Raw genomic sequence first — 19,816 nt, 5'->3', positions numbered from 1 at the left:
ATACGCAAGCTCCGCCCCCCGGGCTGGCGCAGGCCCGAAGACCCGCTCCGCCTTCCCGGCTCCGCGCAAGCTCCGCCCCTAGGCCGCGGGCACCAGCCAATGGCGTCCCGGCCCGTTTCCGGTTGCCCGGCAACAGGAGAGCGCGGCGGCGGGGGCGCCCCTTCTCCGGACCTCGCCCCCCTTGGGCTCCGCTTCCGGGGAGGCCCCGGCCGGTAGCGGAAGTTCCTCTGCCTGGGCGGGGCGGCGGCGGCCGGCGGTGCGCGCTGTGCTCGGCTGCGGAGGGGACGGGGCGGAGGACGCCGGACACCGGACAGCCGCGAGCGCCGCCCGGCTGGTGGGGCGTGACCGCAGGTGAGTCCTCGGGGGCGACCGCGGGCGGCGGGAGGCCGGGTCCTCGGGGGGCGACCGCGGGCGGCGGGAGGCCGGGTCCTCGGGGGGCGACCGCGGGCGGCGGGAGGCCGGGTGCTGGGGGGGGCGACCGCGGGCGGCGGGAGGCCGGGTGCTCGGGGGGCGACCGCGGGCGGGGGGAGGCCGGTCCTCGGGGGGCGACCGCGGGCGGGGGGAGGCTGGGTGCTCGGGGGGGCGACCGCGGGCGGCGGGAGGCCGGGTGCTCGGGAGGGGCGACCGCGGGCGGGGGGAGGCAGTGTCCTCGGGAGGGGCGACCTTGGGCGGCGGGAGGCCGGATCCTCCAGAGGGGCGGGGAGGCCGGGTCCTCGGGAGGGTGACTGCGAGCCGTGGGAGGCCGGGTCCTTGGGAGGCGACCTTGGGCGGCAGGAGGCCGGGTCCTGGGGGGGTGGCGACCGCGGGTGGGGGCAGTGCCTGCCTGCACTCGGCCCCAGCTGGGCCTCCTTGCTCCCCGCTCACCACACTCGGGAGCTCAGGGCCCTTACTCGCCTGTTTTAGGGGCTGAGCCGAGCCTGCGGCCATACCTGGCGGTCCTCAGGGCAGGGCCTGCAGCCTCCCCGACTGCCTAGTTGACCTGCCGAGGATTGGTTGTGTCCCCGGGTGTTTGGGGTCACCTGTCGGGCTCTGTTCTCAGAACACCCTGGACCCATCGACTGACCATGGGTGAGCTAGTGGGCGCCCGGCTGCCCCCACCCTGCAGACACCCGGCTCCTGCTGTGTGCCTTCCCCCTCACTCACCCCTCCAGAGCGGAGCTGTCGGCCTCAGCCGCTGGCCACGTGTGGCTACAGCCCTTCAAGCCCGCCTCAGCTAATCGGGGCGCCCGGCAGGTGCCACAGACACCCAAGTCCCAGACACAGAGCACATTTTTTTTTTTTTGAAGTCAAAACATCCGTGATAACTTCAATTTCCAGGAGGTGTTGAAATGACATTTTGTTGTTTTTCGGTCAAATGCGATACAGTATTAGCGTTAACTTCACCTGTTTCTTTGTACTTTTTTCACTTTATAGCAAGGCTACTGGAAAATTTTAAGTTATGCTTTTGGTGCAGGTAATATTTCTAGTGTTTTCTGTGACATTCCTTCCACAAATGAATGTCCTGCTTTCGCGGGATTCATTGTTTTCTGTGGCTTTAGTCTTAAACAGGGCGAGCTACTCAAGGATTTAACCCAGTGCTGGGTGTATTGTAGTTGAATTGGTGTTGGCTATGATTTTTTTTGCTGTTATAATTTTTTTTTAATTGCGCTTATTTTTTGGAGCAACTTTAGGTTCACAGCAAAATGGGGTGGAAGTTCCCCCAGGCCCCATCTCCCCGTAAATGCACAGCCTCCCCCATTACCAGCATCCCCGCCAGAGCCTGATATGTGTGACAGGTGATGACCAATATCGGGACGTTACCAGCCACAGCCCGCAGGTGACCGGGGTTCACCATCACTGCTGCAAGCCCCGTGGGTTTGCATGAATGTCACAGACACCGAGCCACTGTCGCCACGTGGCCCAGAGGAGGCCCCGGCCCTACAGATCCCCTGCTCCGCCGAAGCACCCCCCCCACCCCAGCCACCGTGGGCCCTGTTACCACCTCCACGGCTCTGCCTTTTCCAGAAGGTCCTAGACCTGGAGCCACGGGGTATGTGGCGTCCCCTCCATGTCTGTGTCTGGCTCAGGGGTTTTATTTGAGTCTCTCTGAAGGGAGAGCACGGCCGTATCACCCTGACGTCGCTCAGAAAGCTGAGAGCGGTGTTTGCGAACGCGGCGCCCAGGTAACCGGGAGTTGAGTTCTAGGTGCACCTCCGTGTCTCCCTCTCTCTCTCTCTCTCTCTCTCTCTCTCTTTCTCTCTTTCTCTCTCAGCAGAAGCAAAAGTGGTTATTTTAGTTCCTCAGGGAGGCCTCAGAAATGCTAGTTCAGTTCCTGGACTTTTTTTTCCCCGAACGATTTTCAGTCTGTTTGTTCCGTGTGCACCAGCGCCGCGCAGCCAGGACAGGCGGCAGCCATCGATCGGGTTTCCGGGAGCTGCTCTCCCTGCCCAGCGCCTCATCAAACGGCGCTTTAGCAGAAATTCCCCGAGCAGCCGGCTCAGAGCCTGGGCTTTTTCTCGGGGAAGTTCGAGCCATGCCCCAGCTGGAGAGCCCTGTTCCTCATTTCCTAGAATTTCGAGGTTCAGATTGCTTAAGCCGAAAAGAGCAACAGCAGCTTCAGAATCCGGGTTCTGGGAAGGAGGTGGGCGTTGCTGCGTCCCCTGAGACCAGAACAAGGCGTGCGTGGCGGGGTCTCTCTCTGCGGGGAGGGGGTCATTAGGGCTGTGGGAGCTGAGCGCTTGATGCCGGGAGTACCCTGGGGGTCCCCACACGTGGCCCAGCGTCCCCGGGGGCAGAGTGGCGGGCGCAGCACCCTGGACAGAGGATGGCCGGGAGTGGACACGCTGTGTCCCCTCAGACCAGGGTCTTCTCAGCGGTGAATGCGTGTCCTGGGTGTCCTGACGTTAGTCACCGGCAGGGGCTCTGCTGCTCCTGCCCTGCCCCTTGAGACATGCGAGACCCCGGGCCGGGCCCCGAAGAGCTGGGGCGGCTCCTCAGCCGACGGGGGCGGCCCTGGTGGCTTGCCGCCTTTCATCTGCCTTCTGTCCCCCACCCCCACCCGCGAGACAGGATTCAACCCATGAGAGAAGGATGGGGAGTCACTGCTGATGGGCACAGGGTTTCTTTGGAGGTAGGAGAATGTTCTAGAATTATGGTGATGGTTGCACTGCCCTGTGACTTTACTAAAACCATCAAAATTGTACACTTTAAAAGTTATTTGTGGTACGTGAATTGTATCACAGCGGGTCATAAAATAGGATCCGCAGGAGGGCGGGAGCGCGTAGGACCCCTTGAGAGCACCTGGCCTGCAGTGGTCTCAGCAAACCGCTTCCTGCCTTCCTGCATCACAGATTGGGGAACTTGAGCCCAGAAGCAAAGACACAAGGGCCTGATGCCAGTAGAGCACCACCCCCGTGGCGAGGCGGCAGGCAGCACCCTCTGTGGTCCTGCAGGATGGCGGGGGGCCTTCCCCCCGGGGAGCAGGGCTGACATTTAAACTGCAGCTGTGGGGGGCGGCCTTCTGGGACGGGACAGATCGGGGCCCCAGAGCATCCTCCAACCCACCGCGCCCAGGGGCCGGCCTCTGAGCTTGAGGCCTGTCCCCTCCCGTCCCCCCCGGCCCCAGGGCAGGGTCCCCGTAGTGGGGGGTGCGGGGTGCGTCAGTGGCCAAGACAGGATGCAGAGGCACCGGAAGGAAGTGGCAGCGCCTCCCCGGGAGGTCATGCAAGGCCGCTGCCTGGAGGAACTGTGCTTTGTTTGGTTTTCAGAAGAAAAAGGGAGGGGGGGGGCAGAGGGCGTGTGTTGGGGCCGGGGAATTTGTCATCTTCATCAGTCTAGAAGTTTCTAAGTACCGCCGAGCACATGTCCGAGGGAAGAACCTGGCCATCAGCAGAGCCCTGACCCCAACAGGCCTGTCCCACCGAGGACGGCGCCCGGGAAGAGCCGGTAACCAGGGTGGGGCTGGCAATGGGGGGGGTCACCTCCAGGCCGCGGGGTGTCTGCGTCGCATAGAAACCTGCTCCTGAGGGGGATTCTGGACATCGGGGAAGTTTCCTAGAAAATGGTTGCTTTGCTTAAAAAAACCCGCACTTTCTGAGAAGAGACCGAGGGCAGGAGCCCTGTGAGCCCCCTCCCCCCCTTGCCTGGGCCCAGTTTCCAGAACTGCCCTGGGGTGCGTCTGGTCCCCACATGGAGACACCGCCCACCCCCAGCCTGCTTCTGCCCTCCAGTCTCGGGTCCCCAGGTGCCGTGGTTGCGGCTGAGGCCCCGGAGCCATGCCCGACGGGCCCCAGGACGAGAGGCCCCAGCGGGCACTGGCGGGTGGCACTTTCCCCCGTCCGCAGTGGCTGTCAGGGTGCGGCTCAGCTTGGGGTTACATAAGGGGCCCGGAAGCGAGTCCATGCGCAGGAGCGGCCGGACAGGGACGCAACCCCCACCTCGTCTCTCAGGCGGAGGGTGTGTGCAGGTTGAAGTAAGCCCTGGGATGGGGAAGTGCCCAAGCCCTGCTGTCAGGCGGCTGGAGCAGAGGTGACGTGCCCTCCCGGTGGAGGACGCTGGCCCTTTACCTGCGCCAGAGTGGCCTAAGCGTGGCCAGGTTTGCAGGTTAACCTCCGGGACAGGTATGCAGGCCCCTTGGGCCTTACTGGTCTCAGGGGGCCCCGGGGATCGCCGCCGGCCTGCCCAGCACAGCCGCCGTGGTGTGAGGGGTCCTGGGCCGCTGCCCTGCGCTCTCAGACGCCACCTTCCCGCTGTGGGGCTCTGGGTGCCCCGGGCTGTGCCCATCCACCGACACCAGGGCGGGTAGGCGGCCCGGGGCCCTGGAGCAGAGGCACCCGTGCAGTTCTGTAGAGGCCGTGCAGGGCGGGGGGTGGGGTGGGGGTGGGGGGACAGCGCCTGACACTGGCCTGGGGGCGGCGACGGACGCCTGCGTGATGGGCAGGTGGTTCGCTGCGCCGGGTGCGGCCTGGCAGAGGAGGCTGGCTTCACCCACGCGCCCGTTCCCGCTCTGGCTCGTCCCTGTCCCCGCCACCTAACTCCTCCTCAGCGGGGTAGCGCTGAGTCACTATCTTCCATACGGGGTCTCAGCTGGGGCGCCCCTGCCCCCGGGGGACCCTGGGCAGCGTCTGGGGACCGACGCCTGTGGTCCCAGGACGGGGCGAGCTGCTCCGCCTCCCGCGGTGCCCGGGCCCCCCCCCATATCCGCAGGGCCCAGGGGGCCGAGCCAGTCGGGGCCCGTCCTCCCTCCCGTGAAGTGTGTCTGCCGCGTTCCTCCAGGGGTCCCGGGAAGTGCCCGGCAGGGGTCAGCCGAGGTGGCAGGACATGGTGGCGGCGGCCAGAGCCAGGCGTGGGGAGGGAGGCCCCCGTGCTCTGCTGACAGGCCCGCGTCCTCCTGCTCCGGAGCTGGGGCTGCCGGGAGCCGCCCCGCCGGTCCTCACGGGGTGCTTCCTCCGCCACCCGCGCCCGCGCCTTCCCCGTCGTGGGCCCAGTGAGCAGGGGTGGCGGCGGCTTGGGCCCAGAGGGAGGCTCTTCTCCCGCCCCTTTGCCCACCGCGTAGTCCCAGCCCCGTTAGACAAGACCCACGTAGCCCGCAGCCCACTCACTGACACACACAGCTCCCAGGACGTCCCCAGCCTTGCACAACCACCGCCGCCGTCTGCTTCCACCCATCCTGTCACCCCAGGGGAGCCCATCCCCGTCAGCCGTCACTCCACTCCCGCCAACCCTCCCTGCCCGTGGACAAGCCCGTCCTGGACGTGTCACACACGTGGACTCACACCCGTGGGGCCTCCTGATCCCTCCCTGAGCGTCAGGGGCTCAGGTCCGTCCCCGGGGCGGCGTAGGGGGGCCTCACCCCTGCTCTCGTGGCCGACAAGGCCTGTTCGTGTGTTCACCCGTTGCGGGACGTGGGGGTCGTCTCCAGCCTTTGGTGAGAACGTGAGTCGTGCAGCTGCCACCATGTGTGCACGAGTCTCCGTGTGGATGTTTGCTGTCGCCTTCGGGGTGGCCCTGGGGTAGATCCGCCTGACCCTGGGCTGTTCCCCGCAGCAGCCATGCCCCCCGGTTCCGATTTCTGCACGTCCTCACCAGCGCCGGCGATTGTCCTTCGTGCTTACAGCCGTTCCCCGGGGGCGGTGGTTCCCTCGCCTTCCCCGGGGCTCCTGTTGTCCTCGGCCGCGCCTCCGTCCCTGGGCTCACCTTCAGGGTCCCTGTGGTTCAGGCTGCTCAGGCGGGCTTGGCCGCTCGGCGCAGAGAAGGGGACACCCTGGCCCACGAGTAACCGGGCCTGGCTGACGTCGTTGCTCGTCAGGCGGTCGTGCGTAGCCGGTGACAACTGGCTCCTCAGTTTCCTGGGGCTGCTGAAACCAGTGACCACAAGTTTCATGGCCCTAAAGGAACACGGATCTGTCATCCCGCGGTTCTGGAGGTCACAAGTTCAAAATGCCGTGGACGGGGCTGGTCCCCCCAGGGCCCCAGGGAGACCTGCCCCGGCCTTGTCCCGCGTCCACAGGCACTGCCTCGCCGGCCCGCGGCCCCCCTCCGTCCTCCCCGCCAGCAGCGCGGGCTCTCAGGGTGTCTTCTAGGGGCGGCGCCTGCGGGTGTCCCGGCGAAGCTCCTACTGCCCATTTGCTGGGAGCAGGGCACCTGTCGTCAGCCCGTCGTCTTTGCCCCAGGGCCACTGTGGGCACTCGCCGGGCCCCGCAGGAGTCCGGGCCTGGGGTCCCTGGACCTGGCCCGGCAGCGCCCGGGCTCTCATGCTCTTCCCTCAGCAGGGCCGACGTCGAGCCGGCGCTCTCTGCGGGGCCGCCCTGGTTCTGGGGGGTGAGGGGCGTCCCCACAGAAGCAGGTGTGATGAGGGAAGCAGAGGTTGGAGGGTATGGGGCCTCCTCTGGACTCGGAGAGGCAGGAGCCCCCGGGAGTCCCATTTCAGATGTGGAGCCTCCAGAACTTTCTGATACTACAGCTGGGCTGGTAGGAGCTCTGGGTCTGCGGTAATTTGCTGCGGCACGAGCACCGTGCTGGGTCTGGAGGGGCACTGCCCGCCGGGCCCGAGTTAGAGGAATGAACCCCACCGTTTAAGCAGAGAAGCGGGGGGGCACTGACTAACGTACATGGTTGCACATGTGCAGGTGCACGATGTGGCGTGGGGCCACGGGCAGGCCCTTCCTCTTTCCTACTCTCCACACACTTCCCCTTCTGCACCTTCCCCCCGTGAACTCCCAAGACCCCCACCCCGCCAGCCCCTGGGGCGTCCAGCCCCCACTGTCCCAGCGCACCGCACACTCCTGGGAGCAGGGCGGGGGGCGGCACCACCGTGGCAGGGTGGGGAGCACACCCGGCCCGGCAGGGTGGCTGCATCCCCAGCATGAGCCCGGCCACCGCTTCATGCGCCCCACCTCATCCTTCACGCTCTCTGATGTGAGCCGGGTACTGTCCCCACGGAACAGAGGAGGACCCAGCGCAGAGAGACGGCGGAGGGAGGGGCGGGGGGTGGGCTCTCATGGCAGGACCTCGTCCCAGGGAAACCAGTAGGGTGGGCATCCGTCGTGGTCCTGTGTTGGTCAGACAGGACGAGCAGATGGGCTTGTCCAGGCTTCTGGAATGGGCCCTGCAGGGGAGAGTGTCCCCCTAGAATTCCAGTCCACCCGTCGGGAATGGGGGCTCTGCACACATCCTCGGGTGGCAAGATGAGGGTGGGCCCTGGTGCAGCGGGGAGATTAGGGTGCAATGCAGAAACACAGAAATTATCCTTTCCCAACTCTGGAGGCCAGACCCCCGGCCAGGCTGTGGGCAGGGCTGGGCCCTTCGGAGGCCGTGGGGACAGTGCTCCAGCCTTGCGCCTGGCTCTGGCGGTGCCGGCACCCCTGGCGCCTCCACCCTCGTGCAGCTGTCTGCCATGCGCCTGTGTCTCCTTTTGCAAGGACGGTTGTCATCGCACCAGGGACACCTGTGTAATCTAAGAGGTGCCCAGCCCGAGATCCCTGATTGTGTCCGCGCAGAACCTTCTTCCAAATGAGGTTCCGTCTGCAGGCCGCAGGGACATAGACGACTGTCCACGGAGGGCGCCGCTGACACGCCGCGCTCTCCCTTGGTGTCTGCGGATCTCCAGCCCCTGCTGCTGTGCGAGAACGCCCCCGGGCGCGGGGAGGATCCACCGGCTCCGGCCTGTTGGGAGCTGTCTCTGCATCTTCTGGTCTGAGGCAGTGGGGACCTGCCACGGACCATTTTGTCCGTGGAGCAACTGGGGCCCCCTTGGTGGACTGAACGTCACAAGTCCTGGGATCCCCCCGATCTGCCTCCTAGTCCTTCCAGAGCAGGGTTGCCAGAAGCAGGTGACGGTTCCTCCCCTTTCCGTGTTCCAGGTCTCCGGGAAGCCGTGGGGTCCAGCAAGTCTCCCATCGCCGCGGCGCCTGCCTGACACGGTTGTCCTGCCTGGGCCCCTCCACAGAGGCATCGCCAGGGAAGGGGGCCGAGATGTCCAACCCCTTCCTGAAGCAAGTTTTCAACAAGGACAAGACCTTCCGCCCCAAGCGCAAGTTTGAGCCGGGCACCCAGCGCTTCGAGCTACACAAGAAGGCACAGGCGTCGCTGAATGCCGGGCTGGACCTGAAGCTGGCCGTGCAGCTGCCCCCGGGCGAGGACCTCAATGACTGGGTGGCCGTGCACGTGGTGGACTTCTTCAACCGTGTCAACCTCATCTACGGCACCATCGGCGACGGGTGCACGGAGCAGTCCTGCCCGATCATGTCGGGCGGCCCCAAGTACGAGTACCGCTGGCAGGACGAGCACCAGTTCCGCAAGCCCACGGCGCTGTCGGCCCCCCGCTACATGGACCTGCTCATGGACTGGATCGAGGTGCAGATCAACAACGAGGAGCTCTTCCCCACCCACGTCGGTGAGTCGGAGTGGCTGGGGCGGGCCACGTGGGCACCGGGAAGGGCAGGCCCCACTCGCTCTCACGTCGAGCCAGGATTCACATGCCCGCCGTCTACCCGTTTAAAGTGTACAGTTCAGTGGCATTTATAGTATGTTCGCAGAGTTGTGCAGACCATCACTGGTAGTTCCAGAACATTCCACCACCCCAGTAGCATCCCCATCAGCCATCATCCCCGCCCCCCACCCCACCCTTGGCTCCCACCACCTCCTCTCTGTCTCTGTGGATGGGCCTCTTCTGGGGACCTCCTGGGAGTGGGGTCCTGCAGGACGCGTCCGTCTGGGTCTGGCACCCTCCCTGAACATCGTGGGCTCGGGGGCCATCCCTGGGCCAGCGCGTGTGGGCACCTTGCTCCTATTCAAAGGCGAGGGATGTGCTCCCGTGTGGTGAACACATTCTTCTTTAAGCTAAGGTCCCTGAGATAGGAGGTGACCCTGGATGTCATCACAAGGGTCCTTGTAAGAGGAAGATAGAGGGAGGTTGGACACGCGAGGGGAGAAGGTGGTAGGACAGCGGGGAAGGAGGGACGGGCCATGAGCTTAGGAATGCCGGCAGCTTCCCAGGGCAGCAGGGGCACGGGTTCTCCCTGGCGCCTCCGGTGGGAACCATCCTGCGGTGCCTCAGCCTCAGCCCAGTGACACTGACTGGAAACTGTGAGAGATGCACGTGAGTTCTTTAAGCCGCTCAGCCGGTGGTGGTTTGTGACAGCGGCACCAGGAGCCACCCACAGCCGTGGATTTCTGTCACCATCAGCACTGACACGGCGTCCCAGAACCCCGGCCGGGCAGACAGGTCTCAGGCCCAGCTCTGCACCCGCTTGTTCCTCCCCTGGGCCCTTACTCAGCATCTGCACCGCGGAAGGGCTGACGCTGGCATAGGCTTTCCAGGGACTATCCAGGGAGAGGCCACCCCCGGCCCGGGATTCCCAACAGTCCCTGCTTCAGGTCGCCGGGTCTGTGGGGAGCCCCGGAGGCTGTGTCATTTGATTCCCAGCCTTGCTAGGCCCCGTGCGAGTCCCACCAGGTCCTCAGGGGTCGGCACCCTAGAACTCGAGATGCCCAGCCTGCCCCGCACCCAGGGAAGGTGAATTCCAAGTTTACCAAAGAGGATGCTGGGAAGAGGCAGAGAAGAGGAACTGGCAGGTGGCACACGGCTGTGCAGCGGGACTCTGAGTCCAGGCTGCCGGCCTTGCGCAGCCCTTGTTCCCCAGGCGCCCGTGTCGGGGGCCTGCCTGGCCTGGGCCACCCCTGCCAGCCCTGTTTCAGGACCCCACCCAGGCATTCAGAACGACGTGCTTCCGACAGACAGCCGTGTCTCTCCGCTTCTTGTCTGTGCCACTGCCAAGAACCGTGTGGCCGGGCAGAGAGAACGGGTCCACGTTCAGTGCGGCTCCCGTGTTGCTTCTGCTCCCGCCCGTACACCCCTTAGACCTTGTCGTGTCAGGCCAGCGGCTGGCACACTTCTCACTCTTCTCATGGGGACCAGCTAGCAAATCTTTCCAGCCTCGCAGGCCAGACAGTCTGTCTTGACCACTCAGATCTGCAGTGTAGACCGAAAGCCACCAGAAGCAATTTACAAACAGGGGGCTCTGTGTTCCCGGTAAACTTTATTTATAAGAGCAGGTGGGGGGCCAGGTTGGTACCCCTGCACGAGAGACCATTGCGAGTGTGTGCAGTGGCGTCCTGGAACAGTCTACTCTGAGCCCATCCAAGCCAGGCTACCCGGGATCGCTGCTGGGGAGTCCTGTGCTAGGAGAGAGGCGCAGGGCAGTGGTCTTGGACCAGGGCCCCTGGAGGTGGCTGGCCCACCCCACGGCCTTCAGCAGCTGCTCCTCGGGTGCCCACAAATGCGGGTCGAGGACGACCATCAGGGTTCATCCTTGCAGAATCGAGTGGCGGGGAAAACGGGTCTCAGTGATGCCGGACAAACCGTCCAGGCGGTTCGTGGCCTGGGAACTGGGCCTGGTCGCCGTTCACAGATGCTTGTCAGCACAAGCTGCACACAGGCGCCCCTGCTAGGGCGGAGCGGCCATCTGTGCCCAGCTACGGAGGAAGGGGCTGGCGGGGGGCACCGAGAGGGCACAGGGTCAGGCTGGGCCTGTCTCACAGCTCACGGAGCACCGTCGCTTTCCCGCTCACCTTCTGTTCCACGCACGTCAGGTCAGACCTCTCCCGGCGGAGAGCAGCCACCTGGGCCCCGCTGTGGGGGGTGGACGTCCCCCTGCGCCCCGATTAGCGCACTGTTGTCCGGATCGCGTGTGCTGCCCCTGGGCTGTTAGCACGTGAGCCCCCCAGCCCCCAGGTCACGATGGGGCCAGTGTGTTCTTTCCGGTCCCGGGCACCCACCCGGTGGTGCCGACTGCACCCTGTCTGTATGGGACGAAGTCGCATGATTGAGGGATTGAGGGGGTGCAGAAAGGAGCACTGGGGCACCTGATACACAGGCTGCCAGAGGGGCTGGCACGGGGGCTCCCCTGGTTGGGGCGTTTGACCACAAGGAAGGGAAGTGAGGAAGACACTCCTTAAGCTCCATGGCAGGAGTGAGCACACGTACACGTGCACAGCGAAGCTGCGTCGATGCTCGAACGTAGATGACGCTGTGAAGACGCACTCGAGGCGGGCAGACCCCCCGTGAGGAGTGTCAGACGTCAGGAAACATGTTTTTGTGGGTCGTCCCGTTCAATTAAGAAGAGCAGCAGAGGGATCCCTGGGTGGCGCAGCGGTTTGGCGCCTGCCTTTGGCCCAGGGCGCGATCCTGGAGATCCGGGATCGAATCCCACGTCGGGCTCCCGGTGCATGGAGCCTGCTTCTCCCTCTGCCTGTGTCTCTGCCTCTCTCTCTCTCTCTCTCTGTGACTATCATAAATAAATAAAAATTAAAAAAAAAAAAAAAAAAAGAAGAGCAGCAGAGCTAGGAATAGAAGCGCACAGCCCAGAACCCGGGGGGGCAGCGGGGCCCGGGGGGGCCGCGGCCTCCCTGACCCCCGCCCTGTGTGCAGGCACGCCGTTCCCCAAGAACTTCCTGCAGGTGGTGAAGAAGATCCTGTCCCGGCTGTTCCGCGTCTTCGTGCACGTCTACATCCACCACTTTGACCGCATCGCGCAGATGGGCTCCGAGGCGCACGTCAACACCTGCTACAAGCACTTCTACTACTTCGTCAAGGAGTTTGGCCTCATCGACACCAAAGAGCTGGAGCCGCTGGTGAGCAGGGCGGGCATCCGGCGGGGGCGGCGGGGGACATGGGGGCCCGGACGCCCGGCTTGGTGGGTAGCCTGACATGGAGAGAGGGAAGCAGAGGCAGGTTCTTTGGGTCTGGGCCCAAGTTTGACACGGCGACAGTGGTGTGGCCACTTGGATTCCCGCACACGGGATCCACCCACCGGGCTTGTGTCTGGTGCTTTTGCTCCCTACTCCGCGTGTGAACCACCCGTCCCCCCCCACCCTCGACAGGCAGAGGCCCTGAATCCTGGGGCTGCGGTGCCCTCGGGGCCCCCTGGGAAGGTCACCCCGCCCCATAGCCCAGAGCCATCCCAGGACGGCCCTGGAGTCGGCCGCTCCTTCCTGCGGCTGCACCCCCTTTCCCTGCGGGAGACCCTGGGGGCCTGGGTGCTGACCCTGGGCGGCCCCGTCTCCCCTGCCCACATCCCCGCCTCCTGCATGGAGAGCAGGCAATGATGTGTTTCTAACTGAGGTGAAAGTCACATAAGTAAAAAAAAAAAAAAAAAAAGGCACCTAAGTTAAAATGGTCAACTGAACTGTTCAGTGGCATTTAATACATTCACAAGGGGCTACGGCCGTCACCTCTGGTTCCAGAACATTCCGTCGCCCCAGAAGAAGCCCCATCTCCATTGGCAGGCACTTTCCCAGCCTGTGGCAACCCGCTCTGTGGCTGTGGATCTGCCAGCTAGACCCGTGTCCACCGCAGCCTGGTGACGGGATGGCTCAGGCAGCAAGGGTGGCTCGCTGGGCCCTCCCCTAAGGCTCCCGCACCTTGCTTTGGGCTTTTAGCCAGACCTGTGAGGTCAGAGGGCTGCAGGCAGCTGCCCTCCAAGTTCCCACTAGCTGCTGCCACTGTTCCCTAAGGTCAAGAACATCCCCCCAGGTGAGGTCCCAGGGTCGTTCCAGGGGATAGGGCATCTCCCCAAGCATGGAAATGCTAGAATGTTCTGAGGGCCTGCTGGGTCTCTCTCAGCTTGTTTGTTTTTTTTTCTAAGATTTTATTTATTCATTAGAATACACAGAGGGGAGAGAGAGAGAGAGAGGCAGAGACACTGGCCAAGGGAGAAACAGGCTCCATGCTGGGAGCCCGATGCGGGACTCGATCTCGGGTCTCCAGGATCACGCCCTGGGCTGAAGGCGGCGCCAAACCACTGAGCCACCTGGCCTCCCTGGTTTTCTTTTCTTAGTAAGCATCCTGATCCCTTGTTATTTCTCCCACATCAATGCTCAGAGTTCTCTTTTTTTTTCTTTTTAAGAGTTTATTTAAGAAAGAGAGAGTGAGCATGTGCAGGAGCCGAGGGGAGGGCCAGACGGGGAAGCAGACTCCCCCGTGACAGGGGTCCCGGCATAGGCCTCGATCCCAGGGCCCCAGAACGGTGACCTGAACTGAAGGCAGGTGCTCAGCCCACGGAGCCAGCAGGCGCCCGATGCTGAGTTCCTTCCGGGCCAGGCGGAGGCCGAGGTAATGCGCTGGAGCCACGACCCCCGCAGGCCGTGTGCAAATGAAGCGGGAGGTGATCTGCCCGCTGCCCCTGAGCCCCGCGGCTTCGGGGTCTGTCTTGTATAACGTGGCGAGACGGGCGCCTGGGCGGCTCAGTGGTTGAGCGCCTGCCTTCAGCCCAGGGCGTGATCCTGGGGTCCCGGGATCGAGTCCCACATCGGGCTCCCCGCACGGAGCCTGCTTCTCCCTCTGCCTGTGTCTCTGCCTGTCTCTGGGTCTCTCAGGAATAAATAAGTAAAATCTTTAAGAGAAAACAAAAGAACGTGGCAGGAAGCCTTCACACCTAGATTTTTTTGCATTTGTCGTTCATCTGTTGGGACAGACTCCCACGGCTGCCGTCCCCGGCTGTAAAGGTTGTATCAGGGTGACCTGATGTCCTGCTTGTTGTTAACAGAAAGAGATGACCGCGCGGATGTGCCACTGAGAGCCCTTCGGCCCCGTGGTCACTGAGGCAGTGCCCAGGAGACACGCTTGAGGGCCGTGTCTCTGGAACATGGACCCATACTTTCTAGAAAGCCGCGACAGTGAGTGAGCTCGGCGCCGTGGGTCTGCACGCAGCCACCCTGAGCCTGACTCCTTGGCAGGCGTCGAACTTGAACTCCATGGTTCTATGTGTGGAGCTCCTGGGAGAACCCACTTTGTGAACCACTTGCACTTGCCCCGTGGACCCACTGGACCGGCCGCCACGTGCAGCCAGTGACCCTGCGTCTGCTTCGCGATGCCCACGACGACCTCGCACCTGCTCCCCAGCTTCCCTGAGCCCCGTCATGGATCATGAGCGATTGGGGTTTTCTCCCTGTGAGCCCCCGTCCCCCTCCTGAATACACGGGGTGACTCTCCCGTCGGACCCTCTCCCAGGCTGCAGTCTTTACAATTTTGCCAAATATTTAGCTGGAGTCAGCCTTCCTGCAGATGCCTGACAACGTGATGTGGAAGCCGTGTGTTTGCGTGGCCCTGTGTCGGGACGGGACCCCAACCCCAGCACTGTCTCCTGTGGACACTGGGGCAGTGGCCAGGGCTCTGCCTGGGGCCGCACGGAAGTGACCACAGGAGCCCCGTCCTGCCCGTGCCTCCTCCCCGCCCGCACGCAGCGTCCTCAGTGGCCTTTTGCCGAGGCAGCCCTTCCAGTCTGGACTGCACCGGCTCTGAGTACCTCTGGGTGTGTGGGACGCTCGCAGGGGCGAGGGGTGCCATCACCCAACACCAAGCAAGTGCAATTAACGTGACCTTGGCCTCGGTCCTTCTAGAAAGCCCCGGGTCCAGCTGGAGGAGGCCCGGCGAGGCAGCCCCCCCCAGGACCCGAGATGACCATCTGATTGAATGTAGTCAATGCAGAACCTCGGCCGAGCACCGCAACCACTGTGTCCTGGGGCTGCGGGCTGTCCCCGCAGGCCAGCGGGTCGGGGAAGGTGGCGGGGACTCTCCCCACCCTCCCTGCCCACGGGTGTTCCCGCGCGTACATCAGAATAAATTGCCGCCTTTGTACCTGGGGCTGCTGGTCGTCATGTCTGTCTCCCTGCCCAAGGCCTGGTGTTGGCCACGTCACTGTCGTCGTCACCTGGGAGCCCTTGTCCCCATGCTGAGGTCTGGGGGCCCATCCGAGTGCCCCCCGTGGCTGAGCCGATGCACAGAGTATCGTGCGATGAGGATTCCGGGGGGTCAGGCTGGGCTGTGGGACGTAGGTTCCTGGAAAACAGGCTGAGAACGTCAGGACGGCACCTGCTCCCCGGCCCGCCGGTTGCGTCTGGGGCTTTCCGGGCCCTTCGACAGGATTCTCACTGCGTCTTGCTGTGCGCCCCACGCAGGAGCCAGAAAACCGTGGTTCCTGTGCAGGACAGATCTGGAGGGCAAACCGGCTGGGCCGCCGCCAGCCAGCCCTGGCCCAGAGCCCTTTCTCCGCGTGCCGATGGCGCCCCCGGGGGGGGGGGGGGGGGGGAGCAGGTGGGGCAGGAGCGGGCCGCGCTGGCTGTCACCCCTAGAGGGCGCGCCGTCCCACGGGAAGGAGCCGCTTCCCCGCCACCAGGCTATTTGGCAAGACCTCCAGGGCCATTGTTGCCTTCCCCGCCGATTTTGCAAATGCACCACAATTTCCAGAACCCACTAAGAATTCGGGAGCTGTTGTTAATTGTAACGTCCCCCCAAACACGTCCCCCCAAACACGTCCCCATCCTGGTCCCCCGGGACCTGGGACTTGTGGCCTCACGTGGCAGAGGAGACCTGGTCCGAGACCCCGTCGTGGGGGTGACCCTGGGTCCCAGGAGGGGCCCGACATCCTCACCAGGTCCCCCCAAGAGGGAGGCTGTGGGGGAGCCCCAGAGGCAGGCAGACCCTGCGCTGCTGGCAGTGAGGACGGAGGAGGGGCCGCGGGCCAGGGAGAGGCCGCCTCTGGAAGGTGGGGGGCAGGAGGGGGTCTCCCTGGGGCCCGGGGTGGGGGGTGACCAATCCTGCCCACACCTGGGTTCTAGGACTGAGCCCAGAACCATGAGAGCATCAGTGTGAGCGGTTTAAGCCCCAAGTTGGTGGTGACCTGCCTGTGGCCCCGGGAGGCTCCGACCCCCATTCTGCGCACGGGACGCCTGGCACCCCTTGCCTTGGGCCCCTGGGAATCAGGTCGGGGAGGCCAGCTCCCAAGGGCTCCTCCGTCCGCGCCCGGAGTCACTCGCCCTCACAGAGCGGGTCACCCCAGAACCTGCCCAGCCCGGACGGTGATGGAGGACAGGTGTCAGCGGCCTTGCTTGGACGAGCCGGTGGTGAGGGGCTGTCGTCCCCGCGGCACCAATCCATACCCTTCCACGGACGTGACACAGCAGGTGGCCCTGCCACAGGGGACGGAGCCGCGAGCCGAGGCCGTCCCCCCTCAGGAGCCCCTGTTGCTGGAAGCTTCCCCCCGGGGGCCGCATCATCCCTAGACCCACGCTGGCCTGCACCCCGAGCCACCAGGGGTGGGGGATGCCCCCAGCCCCTCGGGCACCCAGGCCCCGGGCGGCGTCCCCAGCCCCTGTTGCTGTTCTCAGCAGCTGCTGCCAGAAGCAGAGTCAAGGCGCCGACGGGCCGAATCGTAAGAACCATCGGCTAAGTCCGACTGTGGTGCTGGTTCCCGCCGGACCCCCGAGTGGAGGGGCCGCATGGGGCCACCGAGGCGGGGCAGTGGGGCCTGCAGGAGCCGGGCGGTGTGCACAAGCCCATGCACACCTCCCTCCACGCAGAGTCCTGCACCGTTTGGGTCCCCAGGACTCATCAGTGACAATACATTCTCCTCTAGTCGAATCTTCACAAGAATCCCCGATTAAGGTTATAGGTAAAATGCCAGGGTTGGCGTCCGTGTCAGAGGCAGCACGTCATGGGGCGTTTTGATGAGTTGTGACATAGCCTGCAGTAAGCGGCACCAACGTACACTTCCATCAGCACATTTCATGGATCCCGTTTCCTTATGTCCCCCTCCCAACGCTGGATGTTAGGCCATGTGACATTTACCTATTTGATAGGAAAACATCCTCACTGCGTGTTGACCATTGATATTCCCAATTTATATCTTTTGTCCATTTTTCCATTGGGAAGTCATCTTTTCTTATTGATTTATAAAAACTCTTTACATATTGAGCTTTACGATTTTTTTTGGTAAATTTTTATTTATTTATTCATGGGAGACACAGAGTCAGAGACACAGGCAGAGGGAGAAGGAGGCTCCCTCTGGGGAGCCCGATGTGGGATTCGATCCCAGGACCCCAGGGTCACTCTCTGAGCCAAAGGCAGATGCTCAACCACTGAGTCACCCAGGTGTCCCCTAGACTTTTTAATATGCTTGTTTATAAAAGCTTTTTTATATATAATCTGTCATGTGTTACACAAATTTCTCCTGGTTTCTTGTTTATCTTTAACATAGTTTATGATTATTTCAGCATACTTTTTCTCCTTTTTTGGAGCTTTCAGTTTTGGTAATTATTTTCCTTGATGTTTTTTTACCCTTGGTGACAAGATTACAGACTTGGGCTGGGAAAACCTTTATGTAAATATTCATCTCTGTTTTCCTCTGGTTCTCTATACTTTTTTCTTCTTTTTTTAAGATTAAACACTAGTAAGTTTCACAGTTTAGTTTAGTTTTATTTATTTCTTAGAGACGGGGGAGCACCTCCAGGAGGGGCAGAGAGAGAGAGAGAGAGAGGAGACTCCCCACTGCACACGGAGCCGACACGGGGCTCAGTCTCACGACTCTAAGATCATGACCTGGGATCCCTGGGTGGCGCAGCGGTTTGGTGCCTGCCTTTGGCCCAGGGCGCGATCCTGGAGACCCGGGATCAAATCCCACATCAGGCTCCCGGTGCATGGAGCCTGCTTCTTCCTTCGCCTGTGTCTCTGCCTCTCTCTCTCTCTCTCTGTGACTGACTATCATAAATAAATAAAAAATAAATAAATAAAATAAATAAAAAAAAAAAAAGATCATGACCTGAGCTGAAACCAAGAGTTGGACGTTCAACCCACTGAGCCACCCGGGTCCCCCACAAATTTTTTTTAAATAACAAGAAACAACCCCCTGTTCCCGCACAGTGTGACCCTTCTGCACAGATCAGAGACAGAGACGTTACTTACTCCCACAGTGCTCCGTGTCTGCATTTCCTAGCAGTTCGCTCCTCCCACTGCACTTTTTTTTCCTTTTTCTTTTCTTTTTTTTTTTTTTTTTGCACTTTTAATGGACCTTATAAAGTTAGAGTACTTACAACGTCCGGCAATATCAATTCTTCACTATTACTGTTTTTTAATATTTTCTGGTCTATTTTCTAAGTCATAGTCCAGATGAACTTCAGGATTACTTTAAAAATAAATACATACATAAATAAATAAATAGATAGATAGATAAATTTTGCTTTGATGATTTTGATGGAAAAGTGTAAATTTGCAAAACACCATGGGCCCAGGTTCATTCTGGAACATGCCCCCTGTGGCCTCACGCACCTCTCCTCTCCTGTCCATTTACTGCAACCACGCCCATCCCTTTGTCATTTCCAGCACGTCGCAGCTCTGCACACTGCATTTCCTTTTCTTTTTTCTTCATAGGATTTTTGAAATGGATATATGTGACATTCTGTAAAAATTGCCATTTTAAAGTACACAATTCAGTGGTCGTTGGTACAATGCCCAGCTGTGCAACCATCACCATCAAATTTCAGAACATTCCATCACCCTAAAAATAAAAAAAAAAAAAACCAAAAACCTGTCCCTATTAGCTGTGATTCCCTCCCCACACCTCCCAGCGCCTGGCAGCCACGAATCCACTTTTTATCTCCATGGATGTGCCTATTCTGGATATTTCATATCCACACATTTCTTTTAAAGTTAATTCTTAGTTATTTTGGGTTGTTGTTACTATGAGTGAGATGTTTTTCTGTGGCGTCTTTTGTTTTCATTGTACTTTCTAAATGATTATGTTCTGAGATATGTAAGAAGTCTCCTGATTTTGTACGTTCATTTAGTAACTGGCTTCTTTTCTGAATCTTAAGTTGATTCTCCCGGATTTTCTAGACAGAGATCCACATTTGCAGGTCATGTTAATTGAATGTATTCACTGGTTTTTTGTTGTTGTTTTTGTTTTTTAAAGATTTTATTTATTTATCCATGAGAGACAGAGAGAGAGAGAGAGAGAGAGAGGCAGAGACCCAGGCAGAGGGAGAAGCAGGCTCCATGCAGGGAGCACCATGCGGGACTCGATCCCAGGACCCCGGGGTCACGCCTTGAGCCGAAGGCAGATGTTTAACTGACAGAGCCCCCCAGGCGACCCCCGTAATCCTTTTTTAGGAGCAGAATCAATAGATACCATTGCACAGATGACTGTACTGGCAAAATTAAGTCCAGTATGCTCATCTAATGCACATATATATGCATGTATGTTTATATATTTGTACACACACATAGTTAATCACCAAAGAAGTGTAAAACATATATCCTTTTTGATTAACTAGAGAGACAAAGACAGGAAAAATAGCCTCCACAAAAGATCAAAATTTCAGAAAACCGCTAGGATGAATATTTTTTTTTATTAAGATTTTATTTACTTAAAATATTTATTTATTTGGAGAGTGTGAGAGAGTGTGTGCAGGGGTTTGGGGTGAAGGACAGGGAGAGGGGGAGTCTCAAGCAGCCTCCCTGCTGAGCGTGGAGCCGACCCGGGGCTCGATCCCATGACCCTGAGAT

At 61.0% G+C, this 19,816-nt stretch overlaps 1 protein-coding gene across 2 annotated transcripts; it reads left to right on the top strand.

Moving 5' to 3' along the window:
• The first annotated feature begins 149 nt into the window (after positions 1-149).
• On the top strand, positions 150-15,115 carry MOB3A (MOB kinase activator 3A). 2 transcript variants are annotated; one of them, XM_041763402.1, is made up of 4 exons: positions 150-351; positions 8,340-8,872; positions 11,909-12,111; positions 14,025-15,115. In XM_041763402.1, the coding sequence occupies exons 2-4, from the start codon at positions 8,452-8,454 to the stop codon at positions 14,052-14,054; spliced, it is 654 nt and encodes a 217-aa protein (XP_041619336.1). In that variant the 5' UTR covers positions 150-351; positions 8,340-8,451; the 3' UTR covers positions 14,055-15,115. The 2 variants fall into 2 exon arrangements, with proteins under 2 accessions (XP_041619336.1, XP_041619337.1); XM_041763403.1 differs by lacking the exon at positions 150-351 and adding an exon at positions 3,774-3,924.
• Positions 15,116-19,816: the final 4,701 nt, after the last annotated feature.

Source organism: Vulpes lagopus, chromosome 7 (genome assembly GCF_018345385.1).
Source record: "Vulpes lagopus strain Blue_001 chromosome 7, ASM1834538v1, whole genome shotgun sequence".
NCBI classification, from domain to species: domain Eukaryota; kingdom Metazoa; phylum Chordata; class Mammalia; order Carnivora; family Canidae; genus Vulpes; species Vulpes lagopus.
The sequence above is the reverse complement of the archived record's forward strand: the minus strand, read 5'-3'. Positions and strand labels throughout refer to the sequence as shown.